At 38.2% G+C, this 19,909-nt stretch overlaps 2 protein-coding genes across 2 annotated transcripts; both read right to left on the bottom strand.

Annotated features, from left to right (window-relative positions):
- Nucleotides 1-2,869: 2,869 nt before the first annotated feature.
- On the bottom strand, nucleotides 2,870-3,816 carry LOC102269838 (olfactory receptor 1165). The gene is given in 2 exon segments (XM_005899244.2): nucleotides 2,870-3,024; nucleotides 3,027-3,816. Coding segments are annotated over 2 exon segments (945 nt in total).
- A 10,144-nt stretch (nucleotides 3,817-13,960) lies between these two features.
- Nucleotides 13,961-14,914, bottom strand: LOC102270116 (olfactory receptor 1165). The gene has a single exon (XM_005899245.2). The coding sequence runs from the start codon at nucleotides 14,909-14,911 to the stop codon at nucleotides 13,961-13,963; it is 951 nt and encodes a 316-aa protein (XP_005899307.2). The 5' UTR covers nucleotides 14,912-14,914.
- Between the last annotated feature and the right edge of the window lie 4,995 nt (nucleotides 14,915-19,909).

Raw genomic sequence — 19,909 nt, 5'->3', positions numbered from 1 at the left:
GAATGCAATTTTATCTTTGGAAGATGGCGCCAAACCTTAAAATAATTACTCTTAAAGAAAATAAGTCTTTGTTGATAAGTCCTTGTCAAGAGTCATAAAATGTTAGTAGGCCTTCTGGCCAGAAGATGATGTAAATCACCTAAACCATTTGTATACGATAAATTTGCAGGAAAGAAACCCTGGTTTTTGATAAGGATCAAAAACTTGCTGACTTTGCATCCCCTATTATCCTCTATGTGTAACTTAGGGTATATAAAATAAAGCTATGGGCCTTGCTCACCAACGCTTGGTCTCCCCATGTCATTCTTCCCTTTAAATTCTGGCTGAAGTCTCCATCTGGAGTGCGGAACCCACCATGCTTACTAATTATGCTTGGGCTTCTAAGACCCACTTGAGCAGGTGTCTAGGGTGGGGCACCTTCCGCTATTCGAGAGGGCGCCTGCGGCCTACGTAAGTGGTGCAAACTTCTTGTCTTGAAGTTTTATTGGTCTCCCACATAAACCAAGCTACTCAGCCTCTTTTCTCCACTGAATTTTCCTACTGAGCTATCCTCATATTATCACTCTTTATATCTCTAATTACCATTTGAATAGGTCGCTGACGCCGTCTCCCCTTCGAATACTCTGGATCAGCCTGGGCTGGACCCCGGCACTAGCACATACTTCTGTAAAAATGTTCATGCAGCATTTCCATTAAAGACAAAAAAGGTGAAATAGCCAGGAGTGAAATTGCTGCTCATATGGTAGTTCTATTTTTACCTTTTGTGTGTGTGTGTGTGTGTGTACAAAACTCCATACTGTTTTCCATACAGTATGCAATTGGCTATACCAATTTACATTCTCAGCCACAATGCACAATATTTCCCTTTAATTCTCTCCAACAATTGTTTGAGAGACTTGCAATTATTTGCAGACTTTATAGAGGAAAGGAGGAGGGGCAATTTTGGAGTATAAACTATACAAAATACTCTGTATAAAATAGATAAGCTACAAGGATACCGCTGTCTAGCGCCGTAAGTTTTACCTATTATCCTTTGTGTGCTGTGCTGTGCTCAGTCACTTCAGTTGTGTCCAACTCTTTGCAAGCCCATGGACTCTAGCCCACCAGGCTCCTCTGCCCATGGGATTGGGTTGTCGTGCCCTCCTCTAGGGGATCTTCCCCACCCAGGAATCAAACCCATATCTCTAGCATCACCTGCATTGCAGGCAGGTTCTTTACCCACTGAGCCACTAAGTTTTAATAGTGTATAATCTAAAAACATAATGAATCACTATGTTGTGCATCTAAAATTATTATAGCACTGTAAATAAATAATACATCAATAAAGAAGAAGAAATAGCCAAATTCCATTTGTAGTGGTAGTATGAATAAACATATTATCATATCAATGTATGTATTTTGTGGAAATTCTTCAGCACCAAAAATGGAACTACTGTTACAGTCAATCACTTAAAAATTCTTTTGAAACAAAATGCTGAGCCAAATAAGCCAGACATAAGGGAATATACTCTAAAGTTTTAATAATACAAATTTAAAAAGTGATAAAGTTAAGTTTTAACTCTCATAACCTATTCTCTGTTTAGAAGAAAAATCTCTGAACACCGCAATGGAGTTTGCTTCTAGAGGCATCAGAGAGGCACAGTGACTAGAAAAATGCTCACAGATATGCTGTGAAGAACTGATAATGTCTTTAATTTCTTGAAGAAAGTAACATACAGGATGATTATACAAAATTACTTGTCTACCTATTTATCACATTTCATAATTTGACAGAAAAAGAGAAAGGAAAGGAAGAGAAACAGAAAAAAGACATGGAACAGAAATCATTTGCAAATTCTGAGGATTTTAGAATGTGGACAGCCTTTTGCTGTGCTGTGCTTAGTTGCTCAGTTTTATCCAACTCTTTATGACCCCATGGACTGTAGTCCACCAGGCTCCTCTGCCCGTGGGCATTTTCCAGGCAAGAATACTGGAGTGGGTTGTCCTGCCCTCTTCTAGGGGATCTTCCCTACCCAGGGAAAGAACCCAGGTCTCCCATATTCCAGGCAGATTCTTTACCATCTAAGCCACAGGGAAGCCCATGGACAGCATTAGATGATCATTATTTATTTTGCCTAAAACACTCTGAATGTGAGACATAAACATAATTTTATTTCTTTTTTTCTTTTAAACTGAAGGTGAGATTTTAAAATCACAGTACAGTTTAAAAATCACATTATATTCATGTGATATATATATGTATGTATATATATATATATATATATATATATATATAATTTTCTCAAGAGATTGTATCCCATTGTGTCTCAGACACTAAAGAATCAACTTGCACTTTGGGAGACATGAGTTCCATCCCTGGCTTGGGAAGATCCCCTGGAGGAGGGCATGGCAACCCACTCCAGTATTCTTGACATGAGATTCCCCATGGACAGAGAACGGGTCACAAAGAGTAGGACACTAATCAGCGGAGAAGCACACATTCGAAGGAAAACGTAATAACCATCAACACACTGTATAAAGCACAAAGAACAGTCTTTTGGACTCTGTGGGAGAGGGAGAGGGTGGGATGATTTGGGGGAATGATGTGGAAACATGTGTAATATCATATATGAAACAAATCGACAGTCCAGGTTCAATGCATGATACTGGATGCTTGGGGTTGGTGCACTGAGACGACCCAGAGGGATGTTACAAGGAGGGAGGATGGATGGGGGTTCAGGATGGGGAACACGTGTATACCTGTGGCGGATTCATGTTGATGTATGAAAAAACCAATACAATATTGTAAAGTAATTAACCTCCAATTAAAATAAATAAATTAATATTAAAAATAAAAATAAAGAACCTCTATCTCTCTTCTCACTCAAAATTACATTGGGTGAGAAAACATTTTGGTGTTGACTAATTTTCTGATGGTCTCCTTCACATCATTATTTCTAAGGCTGTAGATAAGGGGATTTAGCATGGGGATCACTACTGTGTAAAGCACAGTGGCTACTTTGATGAAGAGCCATGAGCTTCGGAGTTGGGTACACAATAGAGAAGAAGCATGACCCCATGGAAAATGGTGATGGCGGTCAGGTGGGAGGCACAGGTGGAGAAGGCTTTTTGGAGTCCACCAGCTGAGGGTAGCTTGATGATTGTGACAATTATGAAAATATAAGAGGCAAGGATAATCAGGAGGCTACACACCTCATTGAGAGTAGCAATGATAAAACATGTCATCTTACTGAAATAAGAGTCAGAGCAAGCGGCAGAGATGATGGCAGAATACTCACAGCCAAAGTGATGTATGACATTAGAACCGCAGAAGGTCAGCTTCAAAAGAGAACACGTGATAGTCAAGGAACACAGTCCACCCCATGTGTAGGTTCCAGCGACCAGGAGGCTGCAGAGCTTAGGAGACATAGCAACTGTGTAGAGCAGGGGGTTACACACAGCCACAAACCGGTCACAGGCCATCACTGCTAACATGAACGTCTCCGTAATCACAAGTGTGCAACCAAGGAAGAATTGCATCATGCAACCCACGTAGGAGATAGTCCTTGTGTCCGCAACCAAGATCTCTAAGAGTTTGGGTGTGGTTACAGAAGAGTAACAAAAATCAAGAAAGGAGAGATGTCTGAGAAAGAAGTACATGGGGGTGTGAAGTTTGGGATTGATTCTGATGATCACAATCATACCCAGATTCCCCACAACAGAGACAGTATAGACGGCCAAGAAGACCAAGAAGAGGGGCACCTGGAGCTGCGGGTATTCTGAGAAGCCCGAGAGGATGAAGGTGATTCCAGCACTCTGATTTCTCATATCCATCATTATGGTTCCTTCCAGGGAAAACCAGAGAGTTCACCCTAAGCAACCAGACATGACAGAAATAGAGGGTATTTTTTTCCCAGCCTGGACAGGGGACTGGTCTGCAGTGGTGAAGTCTGGAATTTCCCAGGAATGCAAATAAGACACAGTTGGAGCCCAAACGGTATACCATGTGTCTACAGGTGTGGAGAGTGCAAGTCTGCTTCTGATGGAGGGGCAAGGAGAGGATGGACTGGAGAGAACTGAGTGTCACAGTGACTCATAATTTGTCTTTGTTTCAATTTTCTCAACCTTCTCAGCTCTGTCTCCCTTTTTTCTACATGGATAATTACTTTCTTTAGCTTCATTTAATTGAACTTGTTGATTGCACTTGCAAATTCTTATGTTTGCTCAGGCCATTCTAACCGCTCAAGATGTCCTGTTTTTCTCTCACTTTTCCTTAGTGCTCTCCGATCAAAGAGAGGCTTCCCCGGTAGTGTGGTGGTAAAGAATCCTCCTGATAGTGCAGGAGATGCAAGGGACATGAGTTCAATCCTCGGTCAGGAATATCCGCAGGGGACAGAACTGGCAACCCACTCCAGTATCCTTGCTGGTGAACTCTGATGGACGGAGGAGCCTGGCGGGCGACAGTCCATGGAGTCGCAAGTCATACAACTGAGAGATTCAGCACCCATCTCATCAGAGAAGCCTCAGGTTTACCTTTCCTAATGATTTTACCAACTGGCCAACCCTTGGTAAAAGATCTCATATTGTATCTCCTAGAGAATATGAATGATGTCTTGTTAACAATCTAGACTCTTTAATCAGGTCAACTTGCCTTCAAATTAAACCTCAGTCACTTATTAATATGTCTCTGACAAGTTAAGCTCTCTGAAACCTTACCTTTAGAATATAATTCTAAAAATTTGTTTTTACTACACAATTATGTATAAAATATAACTTAAATTAGTGAATTATTTTCTAAAACATTTAAGACTTTAATTTCACATGTAATAATTGCCCCACATCAAATTTAGTTTAGAATACTGGAGTGGGTAGCCATTCCCTTCTCCAGGGGATCTTCCCAACGCAGGGATTGACCCAGGTCTCCCACATTACGCGTAGATTTTTTACCAGCTGAGTCACAAGGGAAGACCAGAAATACTGGAGTTGGTAGCCTATCCCTTCTCCAGCAGATCTTCCCAACCCAGGAATCGACCTGGAGTCCCATGCATTGCAGGCAGATTCTTTAGCAGCTGAGCTATCAAGGAAGTCCAACTTTAAGTATTTTCTAAAACATTTAAGACTTGAATTTCACATGTAATAAATGGCCCCCACCAAATTTAGTTTCTTCTCTTGTTTTCTATGCTGTTTTTCATGTTTACTTTGAATTTGAAATACATAACCTCAAAATATTCTACAATGTAGCATCACCTATAATTTTACGAAGTCTGAAATGGGGCAAATAGTGACTAAGGAATAGAAAAAATGCATACACAGAGGAAATCTTCTTCTTACTTAATTCTTTTCTAATGTTTCCTTCTTAGCTGCACATTTCCATTAATGTCTCAAGCCGTCAAGGCATAAGATTTGTTTTGTCCATTTTTCCCTGTCCTTGTCTGTATCTCTATGATTTCCTTTCCATCCAAGGTTAAGGCTGTGAAAAATTTAATCAGGGCAAAATGAACATATTCTTCAAAATACACTCCCATCTTTATTGCTACCTACCACACCTCTATTTAGCAGCTATCTTTATTTAGCCTACCTACAGCCATCTTCAGGACTAATTTTCATTCAATCTTAGTTTAAAATCATGCTCAAATGCTTACCCATATTCAAAATCATTTCCATACAAACTACCTATAATCTGAACTCTTCTGTCTGGATTTCTGTGAACTCTAAAAGAACTAAACTACCAATGCAGCAGACAAAAGAGACACAGGTTCTATCCCTGGGTTGGGAAAAATCCCCTGGAGGAGTGTATGGCAACACACTCTGCTATTCTTGCTTGGAGAATCCCTTGGACAGAGGAGCCTAGTGGGCTACAGTCTGTAGGGTTGTTTATAAAGAGTCAGAAAGGACTGAAGTGACTTAGCATGCACAGTATCACTGCATGATCTAGACTGCTTGATTGCTACTTCTTTTGTTTTACTCACTGCAGCAATTTTGATTTTTGTGCACAAAATACACACTTTTTGGTATATAAAACCATTATTACCTTTTAATACCAAATACCAGGCAACATATTTGAGACTACTTTGGGGTTTAATTCAGAACTCAAGTTTGCTGTACTGTTCCAACTTGCTTTCACCTGCATGATTTTAAACTCAAAAAATTTAATGAAATATGTATAATATCATATATGAAACGAGTCGCCAGTCCAGGTTCGATGAACGATACTGGATGCTTGGGGCTGGTGCACTGGGACGACCCAGAGGGATGGTATGGAGAGGGAGGAGCGAGGAGGGTTCAGGATGGGGAACACATGTATACCTGTGGCAGATTAATTTTGATATGTGGCAAAACCAATACAATATTGTAAAGTTAAATAAAATAAAATAAATTAAAAAAGAAATTAAAAATTTAATGCAAAGTCTAGCATATTTCTCTACAGTTTTAAAGATTTCTTTTTAATATTTCCCAAATTTTTTCATTTTTAATTGAAAACAAATAGTACTACTTGAATGTCCATCAAGGACTTCATTCAGCTATATACGCAAAGTTCCAAATTAAATGCGTCCCATGAATCTTAACGATAGGAGAAATAAGTTCAATATCTTGTATTCTTCCCCTGCAATGAATTAAATGAATACCACTTCATTGCTACTAGGGTTGCATAGGTGTTTCTCTGCCAAAAATATTGTTGATTTCAGAGTTTCCCACATCAGAATTAAAGTAAATCACTTAAACAACTCACCAGAAGCCATGTAGTCTTTATAGATTAATTTACTGAAGACTTCTTTAAATAAGAATCTTGAAAAGTATTTAACAAAAATACTTATATTTAATGAAAATTGTTGTAGCTTGTAATAAGAGTATTGTAACCTCTTCCAAAGTATATTTCAGTAAAGTCATCAAGAAAATTACATTTTGTTCTCATTAAAAAATAGAGGCACTCCCGAGGGTGAGCCACACTTGTGACTAAACTTAGGGATCACGCTGTATATTTAAGTCTACCTGAGTGACTTTGGGGATTCACACCCCAGACAATTGTGATTGGGGTGTTTTCCATGAGCTACAAACAAGACAATTTAAAGAAAATCCCATAATCCTCATTTAGAGTATAATTTATTTTAAATCATTAAATCATTTAGGAAGCTTGAGCATGTTTATCTTCTCATCTTAGAAAAATAACACTAGCAATCAGCCTGTTTATATTTATATTTATCATGGAATACGTGAATTCCAAAATTCAGAAAGAGAAAATCACAATTACTATTCAATAGACCAGGCATAGTGTTGTTTCTGTGTTATGTTTATTTCAGTCTTTCCTCTAAGTTTTATTATTTGGACATCTACATTTTTGTAAAAAACACATTCAATATCACACTGAATAGAAATATGATATTATGCCATTTGCAGTTACTATTGTATCCCAGTGTTTCCCTGTTTTATTAAAACTTGTTGAGTATATATTTTTCAATAATGTGATTGATAAAACCTATCAATTATGTGGTATACGAATGGTCTATTTCATCATAATAAACTGCTGCAGATTCAGTGGCTTGAAAAACATTCATTTATTAATTCACAATTTTGTATGCCCAAAGTTAGGCAAAATACACCTGGTCCCTTTATTCAAGTTATTGCAAGGCTGAAATCAAAGTGTCATCAAGTTTCTCATCTAGAAACTGGTTCTCTTCCAAGCTCATTCATGTTGTTGGAATAATTCTGTTCCTTGAAGTTGTAGGAATAGGGTATTATTTCCTTGACATCTGTTTTGGGGTTATTCACAGTTCCTAGAATCCACTCCTAGGTATCTGCTTTGTTTTCTCCATTCAAGTCACTCTCACACTTCAAATTTCTCTTTCAACACCCTCTTAAAATTCATGCATCGCTTAAAGAGGGATTCAAGCACGACTAGGGACTTCACGTTCACTTTTCACTTTCATGCATTGGAGAAGGAAATTGCAACCCAATCCAGTGTTCTTGCCTGGAGAATCCCAGGGACGGGGGAGCATGGTAAGCTGCTGTCTATGGGGTCCCACAGAATCAGATACGACTGAAGCAACTTAGCAGCAGCAGCAGCAGCAAGCATTTTTAACAAATCATCAGATTATATGAGACCCACCAATCAGGATAGTCTTCTTTTCTTATGATCAACTGATTTAAAACTAGTTATAATTTAAAATTATTTGCCAGCAGCTCCCAGATTAATGTGTAATTGAATGGCTAGTTGAAGATATGTGTACACCAAATGGTGGGGAATCTTAAGGGCTAGTTTAGACTTCTATTTGTCGCTCATGAGGTCAACATTTTTGTACTCTCTCTATTAATACTTCATTCTATTTAAAATAGCACCTACTTCCTGAATGTTTTACTTAAGAGAAGAAATTTGATGATCTGTGATTCCATCTTAAGAAGATAAAAAAGCAAACATAGCTTTTAATCTCACAATAAATAGAAGGAGGAAAAGATGAGAATGGTGATCAACAAAATAGAAAATGGACAGTGAAATAGAAATAAGGGATTGAGCAAAATGAAAATTCTGATGTTTAAAATGATACATAAAATCAATAATCTGTTAGATAAATTGATTACAAATAATAGATCATAACACAATGCTACTCAAGAAAATATTGGGACTTCATTACAGATGCTGTCAATGTAGAAAAAATAATTAGGGAGTATTATGTATAATTTTCTTTCAAAAAATTTAACTACCTAGTTCATGTAGAAAAATCATTTGAACCATACAAATAAACTTACCAAATATGAAACACAAAATATGAATAGCTTATATCTTCTTATGAAATTGAGTTTTCAGTTAAAAATCTTCCTACAAAGAGAACCTAATTCCCATACTGTTAAATTGTAAATTCTGTCAAGCATTTAAGTAATAAGTAGAAAAAAAAAATGTGCATGGATATTTGAATAAACAGAGCAATAAGAGATGTATGCAACACTTTTTCTTCTTCCCATTAATATAGCTCATACTCAAACTGGAGGCATTGGGATTTGAATTCCATCAGTCTGGCCCCAGAGTTTGTGCTCTTAGTTAAAAAGTAATGTCATTTTGCAACTGGACCATAAAGATTCTTAAAGGATAAGTTTATGATCATGGGTTTTATAGTCTCACAACTGGGAAGGTTTATGTTGAAGGAAGGACTTGATTAGAATTTTGTTCCAGAAGGATGATTCAGACAGGAAGGGGAGGAAGGGCTAGAGGAAGAAATAAAACTGGAAATGTTATTTAAACTTGATACTGTTACTATTTTGCCTATACCTTGTATGAAACACGTACTTAGGATTGTGTTTATTTGTATGTGACAGCTCTCTAATTCCCAAACATCCATGTACATAAGAATATTCCAAGAGGCTTGTTTAAAATGAACATTCCTGGGTTTCTCTGCCAAATATCCGTGAGTTCAACTGATTTCCCAGGTGCTTCTGACAGAGGTTCTAAGAAACCTCTATGATAGAAACCAAAGATTTCTGGATTTGATTTTCAGCTACAAATATCTAGAACCCAGCATTGTGCAAGCACATGATAGAATTCTTTGGCCTGCTTCCTGACCTTCAGGAGCTCAGGATTTGTGTGAAGAGGCAAAGACAACTCAATTAGCAATGTGCAAAACCTGAAAATGATTCATTAGTTTAGAATGTGTGAACTCCATAGTTTAAAAACTGATAGCTGAGATGCGGGTTACTAGCAGCTATAAGTATACAAGTCCCCCAGTAAAAAATGCATTTCTCAAGGAGGCAAAAATTGTAAATGAAGGTACAAAGTTTATTTTTAGAGACATAGCAAAACAAGTGGGAGAGCATGCAGAGAAACTGTTTAGTTAAGATAGAAGCAAGGCAGAGAGGCACGTCAGGAAAGAAAGCGTGTGGGTATCTCTAACAGTGAGGAGGGGCCACCTCCAATATTTCAGATCATTTTCTAAGTTTTTGTCCATCTCTGGTGTTTCATGGGTTTCCCTGGTGGTTCAGAGGTAAAGAATCTATCTGTAGGCAGAGGACACATGTTCTGTTCCTGTATTAGGAAGATCCCCTGGAGAAGGAAATGGCAATCCACTCCAGTATTCTTGCCTGAAGAATCCATGGATAGAGGAGCTTGCCAGGCTACTGTCACCGGGGTTGCAAAAGAGTCAGAATCGACTTAGTAACTAATCAACAACCATCAACACCAACACTAAAGATGTTGTAAACAAACAAACAAACAGAAAACATAGATCAAGATAATTAATGTACTTCATCATAGAAATACTGAATGAAATACTAGAAAATAAAATATTACCATATATGATAGGAAAGTAAACAATGACTCAGACGGAAAGGAAAAAAAAATGATTACCTGCATAGCAGTAAACAAGATATATAAGAAAATTCCTTCAACCTGATAAAGACCATCTACAAAAATACCACTAGCTAATATTATGTCTAGTGTAGAAACGTAAAATAGAAAAAAATCCTACCTAAAGTAAAATAACTGGATTTTCTCCTAACTCTGTATATAACAGCCAAGAAAATAATGTCCTTAACCACTTTTAATTAACATCTTATTTTAGATTTTTGTTGAATAAGGAAAGAAAATTACAATTACTGAAAAATAGAAAGTAAAACTCTCTTTATTTGCCAGCTAGTTTCTGTATACAGAAAGTCCTAAGGAATCTACAACAAAAATATGAGAAAATAATAACAGAATGAAGTAGTGCTGCGTAAATAAGTATATATAAAAACATCAATTGCATAATTGTATTCTAATGGTGACCAAATATAAATAACTATCTGAAAGTGTAATTTGCAAGACTTATTCACGCAAACATGTATGTGTGTGTGTGCTGTGTCTCAGTGGTGTCTGATTCTTTGCAACCCCATGTAGTAGCCTGCCAGGGTCCTCTGTCCATGCAGTTCTCCAGGCAAGAATACTGAAGTGGGTTACCACTTCCTTCTCCAGGGGATCTTCCCGACCCAGGGACTGAACACAGGTCTCCTGCAAGCATAAGGATTATCAAGAAACTATTGATAGCTAAGTTGTAGGCCCTGAATACCTTCATTACACCAAAAGAAAGCCATTTCTGGTATTCATCATCCTGGTCAACAGGTCATATTTTTCACAATGATAACCTATTTTTGGCATTCTATACTCTAACAAGAAAGTGAAAATGTTAGTCACTCAGTCGTCTGACTCTTTGAGACCCCATGGACTGTATTCCACCAGGCTCCTCTGTCCATGGAATTCTCCATGCAAGACTACTGGAATAGCTGACCATTCCCTTCTCCGAGGGATCTTCCCAACCTAGGGATAGAACCCTGGTCTCCTGCATTGCAGGTAGATTCTTTACCATCTGAATCACCAGAGAATCCCATACTATCAGGAAGAGGTTAATTTCTGTTCAAGACATGGATGCTAGAAATATTTGTCACAGCCATCTAAGAAGTATGAACTTTTCAATTAAAACTCTGGGGAACTGCCTTTGGATGTGTACATTCTTGAGAGATGTTAATTTAGATATATACATAGTATTACAGCCAAAAAATTTTAAAATTAATCACAGTAGTTTCAATAGCTAATATGAGGATTACTTAAAGTTTCCTGTAGCTAATAACAACTTTATTAAATGTGAGTTGAGAAAAATCAACCATTCAGAGTGGAATAAGTTTTGTATTTAACCAAATTATTTTTCTAGAACTGTAATTTGCATGAATTATGTATCTTCCCTTTTATTTTAATATGTTGATTTATGGTTATTAATTCATGACTATTAAACCACTTTTAGTTTCTGGAACAATATCCAATGTGTTAATATTATGTCTTGAATATTCATTCACTAACCTCATGAGAAAGATTGATCTATAAATTTATTTCTCATAATAGCTTTCTTTGAACTGATTGCTAAAATCTGACTAAGTGAATATAATGCACTATTAAGTATCCTCTCTTAATCTATTCACTAGAAAGATTTGTGCATGATTGACATATTTCTTAAATGTTTGGGGAAATTCACCAACATAATAAACAGGGCATAGGATTTCTTTGTGAGGAAGACTTTGAAAACAAATTCCATTGTTTTGGGCTTCCCCAGTGACTCAGTCACTGCAATACAGAAGATGCAGGACATGGGAGTTTGATCCCGGGTCGGAGAGATTTCCCGGAGAAGGGCATGGCCACCCACTCCAGTACTCTTGCCAGGAAAATCCCATGGACAGAGAAGCCTGGCAGGCTAAGGTCCATGGGTTCACAGAGAGTCAGACACGACTGAGCACACACAGACATCCATTACACTAAGACATAAGATTTTACTTATATTTTCTATTTTTATTGTATAAGATTTAATGCTGTTTTTTCAAGGAATGTGTTTATTTCACTAAGATTTGTAATTTCTTAATATAGATTCTTCACAATATCTTATTATTGCCATGCCTGTAGAATATAATCAATGCCAATTTTTCCACTAATCAGAAAAGAAAGAGATAGAATTTGAATTATTTTTAACTCAATATGTCGAACTCAACATATAAAATGCCTTTGTTGTCTCTCTCTTCCCTCAGAAACCAAATCAATCATAGCAATGATAATGAGAAATAAATAAAATAGCAAAGCCAGATTAGTAAAAACAATGGTGGGATTTCCCTGGGATCCAGGGGTTAAGATCCTTTGCTTCCACTGCAGGGAGCACGGACTTGATGCCTGGTTGAGAAATTAGGACCTCACATGCTATGCAGCACAGCCAAAAATAAAAATGAATAAATTAAAACAATGGTAAAATAAAAACCAGCTAATATGATCTCATCATAATTTCAGAAATGTGTAATGATTATGAAGGAGCATAGATGAATGAAGCAGAGAGGGCATGGCTACAGCCAAGAATGCTTGAATGTGCAGAGCTAAAGAAAAAGTGACATAAATTTTAGAGCCCCTAAGAGTCTCAGCCCTTAAAAGAATGAACACAATAAATACTGAGGTTTGTATGACAATGAAATGGTCAAGGATAAACAGGATCCACTTACACGGAAGAAAAGATGTCAGAAGTTACTCTAATGGATAGTGAGATTTACTTCAAAGTTACCACAATTAAGAATATGTGGTAATGGCAGGAACTTCAAAGGAATATAAGAAAGACTTATTAAACTGAATGAGGTATATTCATGATTAGGTCCAGTTATTCAGAAGCATCTCTGTTAATCCCATTATAATTTTTTCATGCTTCATTATTGACGAAGAGCATTGCTTTTCCTTTGGATTATGAGTGCAAACCTGAGACATGAACAAGTATTTGTCAGAAGAAGAGAAAATAGAGCAGTTCTTAACTTGGGCTTTATCACTGAGTAATCATCATATCTCCCTAGAAATACATTTAACTTTTTCTCAGTATTCAATTAAATACCTTTGATTGAACCATATTATACTGGTATCCAAAAAATGAGTGATGCTTATAGAGACTAGCTATTATTTTCAGGATCTTCTTGCTTAAAATCAGGTAATACTTTTATAAGGCTAACTCAAAATTCCTCATTTTATTTGGTGTAAAATAAAGTTTTGATAAGAGCTAAAAGTTGCATTTTATAAAACTGAATCAGAAGAGTTAGTTATGAGAACCTAAGTGCAAATTTAAACCTAACCCTAACACTAACCCTAACCTTAACCCTGATGCTAAACACAGTTATTATCCGTGTTTGCAGCATTGTTACAAATCACAACATAAACTGTAGCATAAGGAATGAGTCTCTAACTAGATATCCCTTTTCTTCACTCTGACTTCCATAATGTATTATTTCTCTATTAACTGAGAATTGCAGCTCATCTGACCATCAAAAAAAATTTAAAATACAACATACAATTTATTTGAAACATAATCATATATTTATTTATAATAAAGATAAACTAGCATCAGAAATATATATGAAAATTATTAGGCATAATATGAGCACAAGCATATTTATTTGGCTAATACACAGCTTGTCTTTAATTCAAGTGGTTTTTTACTCCCATTGGACTTCTGAATTATATTGAGGGACAAAGCAGTTTCATAGTTATCAACCTCCTGACTGTCTCTTTCACATCTTTATTCCTAAGGCTATAGATAAGAGGGTTCAGCATAGGAATCATGACGGTAAAAAACACAGTGGCTACTTTGACGAGGAGCCACGAGCTTTTGGAGTTGGGTACACAGTAAAGGAGCAGGACAGTCCCATGGAAAATGGTGATGGCGGTCAGGTGGGAGGCACAGGTGGAGAAGGCTTTTCGGAGTCCACCAGCTGAAGGCATCTTGATGATTGTGACAACTATGAAAGCATAGGAGGTGAGGATAATCAGGAGGCTACACACCTCATTGAGTGTAGAAATGATGAAACATGTCAGTTGACTGAAATGGGTGTCAGAACAGGAAGTAGAGATGATGGTAGAATACTCACAGCCAAAGTGATGTATGACATTAGAATCACAGAAGGACAGCTCCAAAAGAGACCATGTGATTGTCAAGGAACACATTCCATCCCACATGTAAGTCCCAGCGACCAGGAGGCTGCAGAGCTTAGGAGACACAGCAACTGTGTAGAGCAGGGGGTTACAAACAGCCACAAACCGGTCATAGGCCATCACTGCTAGCATGGACATCTCCGTAATCACAAATGCACAGCCAAAGAAAAACTGTGCCATGCACCCTTTGAAAGAGATAACTCTGTCTTCCACAACCAAGATACCTAGGAGTTTGGGTGTAAATACACTGGAAGAGCTAATATCCAAAATGGATAGATGGCTGAGAAAAAAATACATGGGTGTGTGGAGTTTGGGACTGGTCCTTATGACCACAATTATGCCAAGGTTCCCCATCAGAATGATTGTGTAAATGGTCAAGAACACCAAGAAAAGGGGTGCCTGGAGGCATGGGTATTCTGAGAAGCCCAAGAGGATGAACATGCTCACAGAGCTCTGATTTCCTTCATTCCGTACCATGGCTCTTGATTTAAAAAATAAAAATAAATAAGAATTAAAATTGAGCAGTGGAACATGAGAAGGTGGAGTGAAAGAAACTGAAGATAGCTCAACCTAAGCTAGTGAAGGCAGTGTGATCAGTGTGTACCCAGGAATGTTCTGAAGTGTCAGATTGAAGTCTTTACAACTTAAGTGAATTTGATTATGGGAAATTAGCTTTATCCTTTAGAACTTTAGTTTCTTTACCTGGAAAATAAGAAAGAATAGTATTCATCAATAGTAGTATTATACATAAATGATTCCTAAATGAATGTGATGCTTAGAGCATTAAATTACCCAAGATAGAATATAATTCTATGAAAACGCAGGCTACATAGAAGGAAATCAGAAAAAATGAAAAAAAAAAAAAAAAAAACTAAACAAATTACTGGTTGGATAATGGCAGTCACATGATAACAGTAGAATTAACCTGGGAAAGATTAAACACTTTTAATACATAAAAAAATATATAATAGTAAATTTCTGCACATGCACGATGGTCCTGGGACTAATAAAAGTAGAATTTAGCCTGTATATTGCTGTTTTCAGCTCCCATAGGTTTCCTCTGCCAAAAACCTTCTGGATTCCGTATCCCTCAGATCAGGGTGAAAGGATGATCCTAGGTTGAATCAACTCACCAACGCCAGATATCCTTGGTGTATTTTTATAATGGATTCCTTGCTAACACTAATATGCTGCATACACGTTGAGTATCAAAATTGAAATTTTGGTTTAAATATTTCCAGTCCTTTCATCAAAAAGCTGATGATTCCTGCAAAATATAGTTAATAAAGATAGCAAGAAATATCACCTGTCCTTTTTGCAACAGTCATGAAATTGCAGAAGGAGAATGAACACACCCTTGAGTAATAGATAGACCTAGAAATTATACTTCATGATGGTATTTTAATTTGTTTTATATCTAACCACCTAACCCTGGGGACTCAAACCCTGAAGAATTCTTACAGAGTTTATTGTCATGAGCTACAAACAGAATAACTAAAGGAAACCTCCTCTTCTGTAATTTACAGTATGATTGCTTTTGTCATTGATCTATTGCTGATGTTCTTAAAATGATTCACCTCTACACAGAGGCTGTGTTCATGCATGCTAAGCCGTTTCAGTTGTGTTGGGCTCTTTGCAATCCCATGGACTGCAGCCTGCCAGGCTCCTCTGGCCATGGGATTCTCCAGTCAATAATACTGGGGCGGGCTGCCATGCCCTCCTCCAGGGGATCTTCCTGACCCAGGAATTAAACCCCTCTTCAACCCACTCCAGTATTCTGGCCTGGAGAATTCCATGGACTGTATAATTCATGAGGTCACAAAGAGTCAGACACAACTGAGTGCCTTTCACTTCACGTATGTCTTTTATGTCTCCTGCATTGATAGGAGAGTTCTTTGCCACTAGCGCCACTTGGGAAGACCATACAGAGCCTATACTTCTTAAAATGATGAAAAATTATATTAACATATTTTCAAATGACCCTAACCTAAATTATGGCTGATAAGATATGCTTTTTAGTCTTATGTCTCTCTACATATATTGATACGAAAACACAGTTAACAATACACTATACAAAACGCACATTATACTATACATATTTTTGAATTTAGCCAGGTAGGCTTATTATTTGTCATGCCCTGAATACGAGTGCCATCAGCTAAGGGTTGGTAGAGTGGAGATTTATTAGGTGTCATGATACTGACTTAGACTGCATGGAGGCCCAACCAGTCAATCCTAAAGAAAATCAGTCCTGAATTTTCATTGGAAGGACTGATGCTGAAGCTGAAACTCCAATGTTTTGGCCACCTGATGCAAAGACCTGACTCATTTGAAAAGACCCTGGTGCTGGAAAAGATTGAAGGCAGGAGGAGAAGGGGACCGCAGAGGGTGAGATGGTTGGGCGGCATCACCGACTCAATGGTCATGAGTTTGAGTAAACTCCGGGAGTTGGTGATGGACAGGGAGGCCTGGCATGCTGCAGTCCATGGGGTCGCAGAGAGTTGGACACGACTGAGTGACTGAACTGACTGACTGACTGATGATCCCGCTGATAGATCCAGCGATAATTTTGTACTAGAGTCATAGAGGTGAGAGCACTAATATTTTAAACTCATCCATGTGATCCCTGCACCTACTCCTTTATGTCACATACCAAGAAGACCGTGTAATTGGCCCAATAAGATGTTACTACATAGCTTCTTTGGAAGAGGAAATTGCAACCACTCCATTATTCTTGCCTGGAAAATTCCATGGACAGTGGAGGCTGGTGGGCTACAGTCCAGAGGGTCTCAAAATGTCAGACACAACTGAACATACACACACTTTCACACGTACATACACACGCAGTTTCCTGTGTAGGAAATCTTGATATACACATATGTGGGGCATTAGAAAAAAAATTACACAAGTTATTCAAAGTGATTGACAATTCTAGGGCAGCTAAGTTTGGAAGATTTAGCCAAGAATTTCACATTTACAAGTATAAGCTATTTTTAATATGTGATGGCTAAGAAATAAAGAAAATGTCTGCTTACTTGTTTGAGCATCTATTGTCAGCCACATCAAAGCAGTTGGCCTGATATTTCAACTGAAGGTAGGTCAGGCCAGGGATTGAATCACCAAATATACTTGTAATTCCAACCAAAGGAACCTTTTAAAAGAGAATCTCTTGAAATAGAAGGTTTTTGGTTTTTGACTTTTTTGCTATTTTATAGATTACTTAGTATGCTTTGTATTAGTAAGTCAAATATAAGTGATAAAAATAGCTGAAGTCCATGTAGACCAAAGATAATTAGTACAACAAGTTCTACTTTTAATTTTATTAATTCTATAAAGTATTACTCTGATTCTAAATTCCTGTCTTCCAAATTTTGTTCAGAATTGAATGCTGCTGCTAAGTCACTTCAGTCATGTCCCACTCTGTGTGACCCCATAGACAGCAGCCCACCAGGCTCCCCCATCCCTGGGATTCTCCAGGCCAGAACACTGGAGTGGGTTGCCATTTCCTTCTCCAATGCATGAAAGTGAAAAGTGAAAATGAAGTCACTTAGTCGTGTCTGACTCTTAGCGACCCCATGGACTGCAGCCTACCGGGCTCCTCCGTCCACGGGATTTTCCAGGCAAGAGTACTGGAGTGGGGTGCCATTGCCTTCTCCAAGAGTCCAGGCTAGAGAGATATTAAAGTAAATTGTGAATGAAACCAGACAGGTTTTTGAAGAAATATTTCAAAGTGAGAAGTATTTTATTTTATTTATTTATTTATTTTTTTTTTGCCTAATACAAAATCAGACTGTATCCTAACAGACACAAACAGGCAATTGGGGGAAAATATCATAAGATCATGGCATCCGGTCCCACCACTTCATGGGAAATAGATGGGGAAACAGTGGAAACAGTGTCAGACTTTATATTTCTGGGCTCCAAAATCACTGCAGATGGTGACTGCAGCCATGAAATTAAAAGACACTTACTCCTTGGAAAGAAAGTTATGACCAACCTAGATAGCATATTCAAAAGCAGAGACATTACTTTGCCAACAAAGGTCCATCTAGCCAAGGCTATGGTTTTTCCTGTGGTCATGTATGGATGTGAGAGTTGGACTGTGAAGAAGGCTGAGCACTGAAGAATTGATGCTTTTGAACTGTTGTGTTGGTGAAGACTCTTGAGAGTCCCTTGGACTGCAAGGAGATCCAACCAGTCCATTCTGAAGGAGATCAGCCCTGGGATGTCTTTGGAAGGAATGATTCTAAAGCTGAAACTCCAGTACTGTGGCCACCTCATGCGAAGAGTTGACTCATTGGAAAAGACTCTGATGCTGGGAGGGATTGGGGGCAGGAGGAGAAGAGGACACCAGAGGATGAGATGGCTGAATGGCATCACTGACTCGATGGACGTGAGTCTGAGTGAACTCCGGGAGTTGGTGATGGATAGGGAGGCCTGGCATGCTGCGATTCATGGGGTCGCAAAGAGTCGGACACGACTGAATGACTGATCTGATCTGATCTGACCATAGTATACTGGAATGCCATCAATATTGCAAAATGCCACAGATCATGTGAGACAGAAAATTATTTTATAATGTGAAGGACTATATAGTCTCTAACACAGAGTTTTCCCACTTAGAACTTTAGGGAACTTTCCTAGTGGTTTAATAAAAAAGAAGATTCTTTTGGGGCTCAGTTCAGTTAAGTCAGTTCAGTCGCTCAGTCGTGTCCAACTCTTTGCGACTGCATGAACTGCTGCACGCCAGGCCTCCCTGTCCATCACCAAATCCAGAGGTTCACTCAAACTCACGTCCATCGAGTCAGTGATGCCATCCAGCCATGTCATCCTGTCATCCCCTTCTCCTCCTGCCCCCAATCCCTCCCAGCATCAGAGTCATTTCCAATGAGTCAACTCTTTGCATGAGGTGGCCAAAGTACTGGAGTTTCAGCTTTAGCATCATTCCTGCCAAAGAACACCCAGGACTGATCTCCTTTAGAATGGACTGGTTGGATCTCCTTGCAGTTCAAGGGACTCTCAAGAGTCTTCTCCAACACCACACTTCAAAAGCATCAATTCTTCAGTGCTCAGCCTACTTCACAATCCAACTCACATCCATACATGACTACTGGAAAAACCATAGCCTTGACTAGATGGATCTTTGTTGGCAAAGTAATGTCTGCTTTTGAATATACTATCTAGATTGGTCATAACTTTCCTTCCAAGGAGTAAGCATCTTTTAATTTCATGGCTGCAGTCACCATCTGCAGTGATTTTGGAGCCCCCCCAAAACAGTCTGACACTGTTTCCACTGTTTGCCCATCTATTTCCCATGAAGTGATGGGACCAGATGCCATGATCTTAGTTTTCTGAATGTTGAGCTTTAAGTCAAATTTTTCACCCTCCTCTTTCATTTTCATCAAGAGGCTCTTTAGTTCCTCTTCACTTTCTGCCATAAGGGTGGTGTCATCTGCATGTCTGAGGTTATTGATA

This window comes from Bos mutus, unplaced genomic scaffold, assembly GCF_027580195.1.
Source record: "Bos mutus isolate GX-2022 unplaced genomic scaffold, NWIPB_WYAK_1.1 CTG219, whole genome shotgun sequence".
Taxonomy (NCBI): domain Eukaryota; kingdom Metazoa; phylum Chordata; class Mammalia; order Artiodactyla; family Bovidae; genus Bos; species Bos mutus.
Note: the sequence above shows the minus strand (reverse complement) of the source record. Positions and strands in the feature narration are given on the sequence as shown.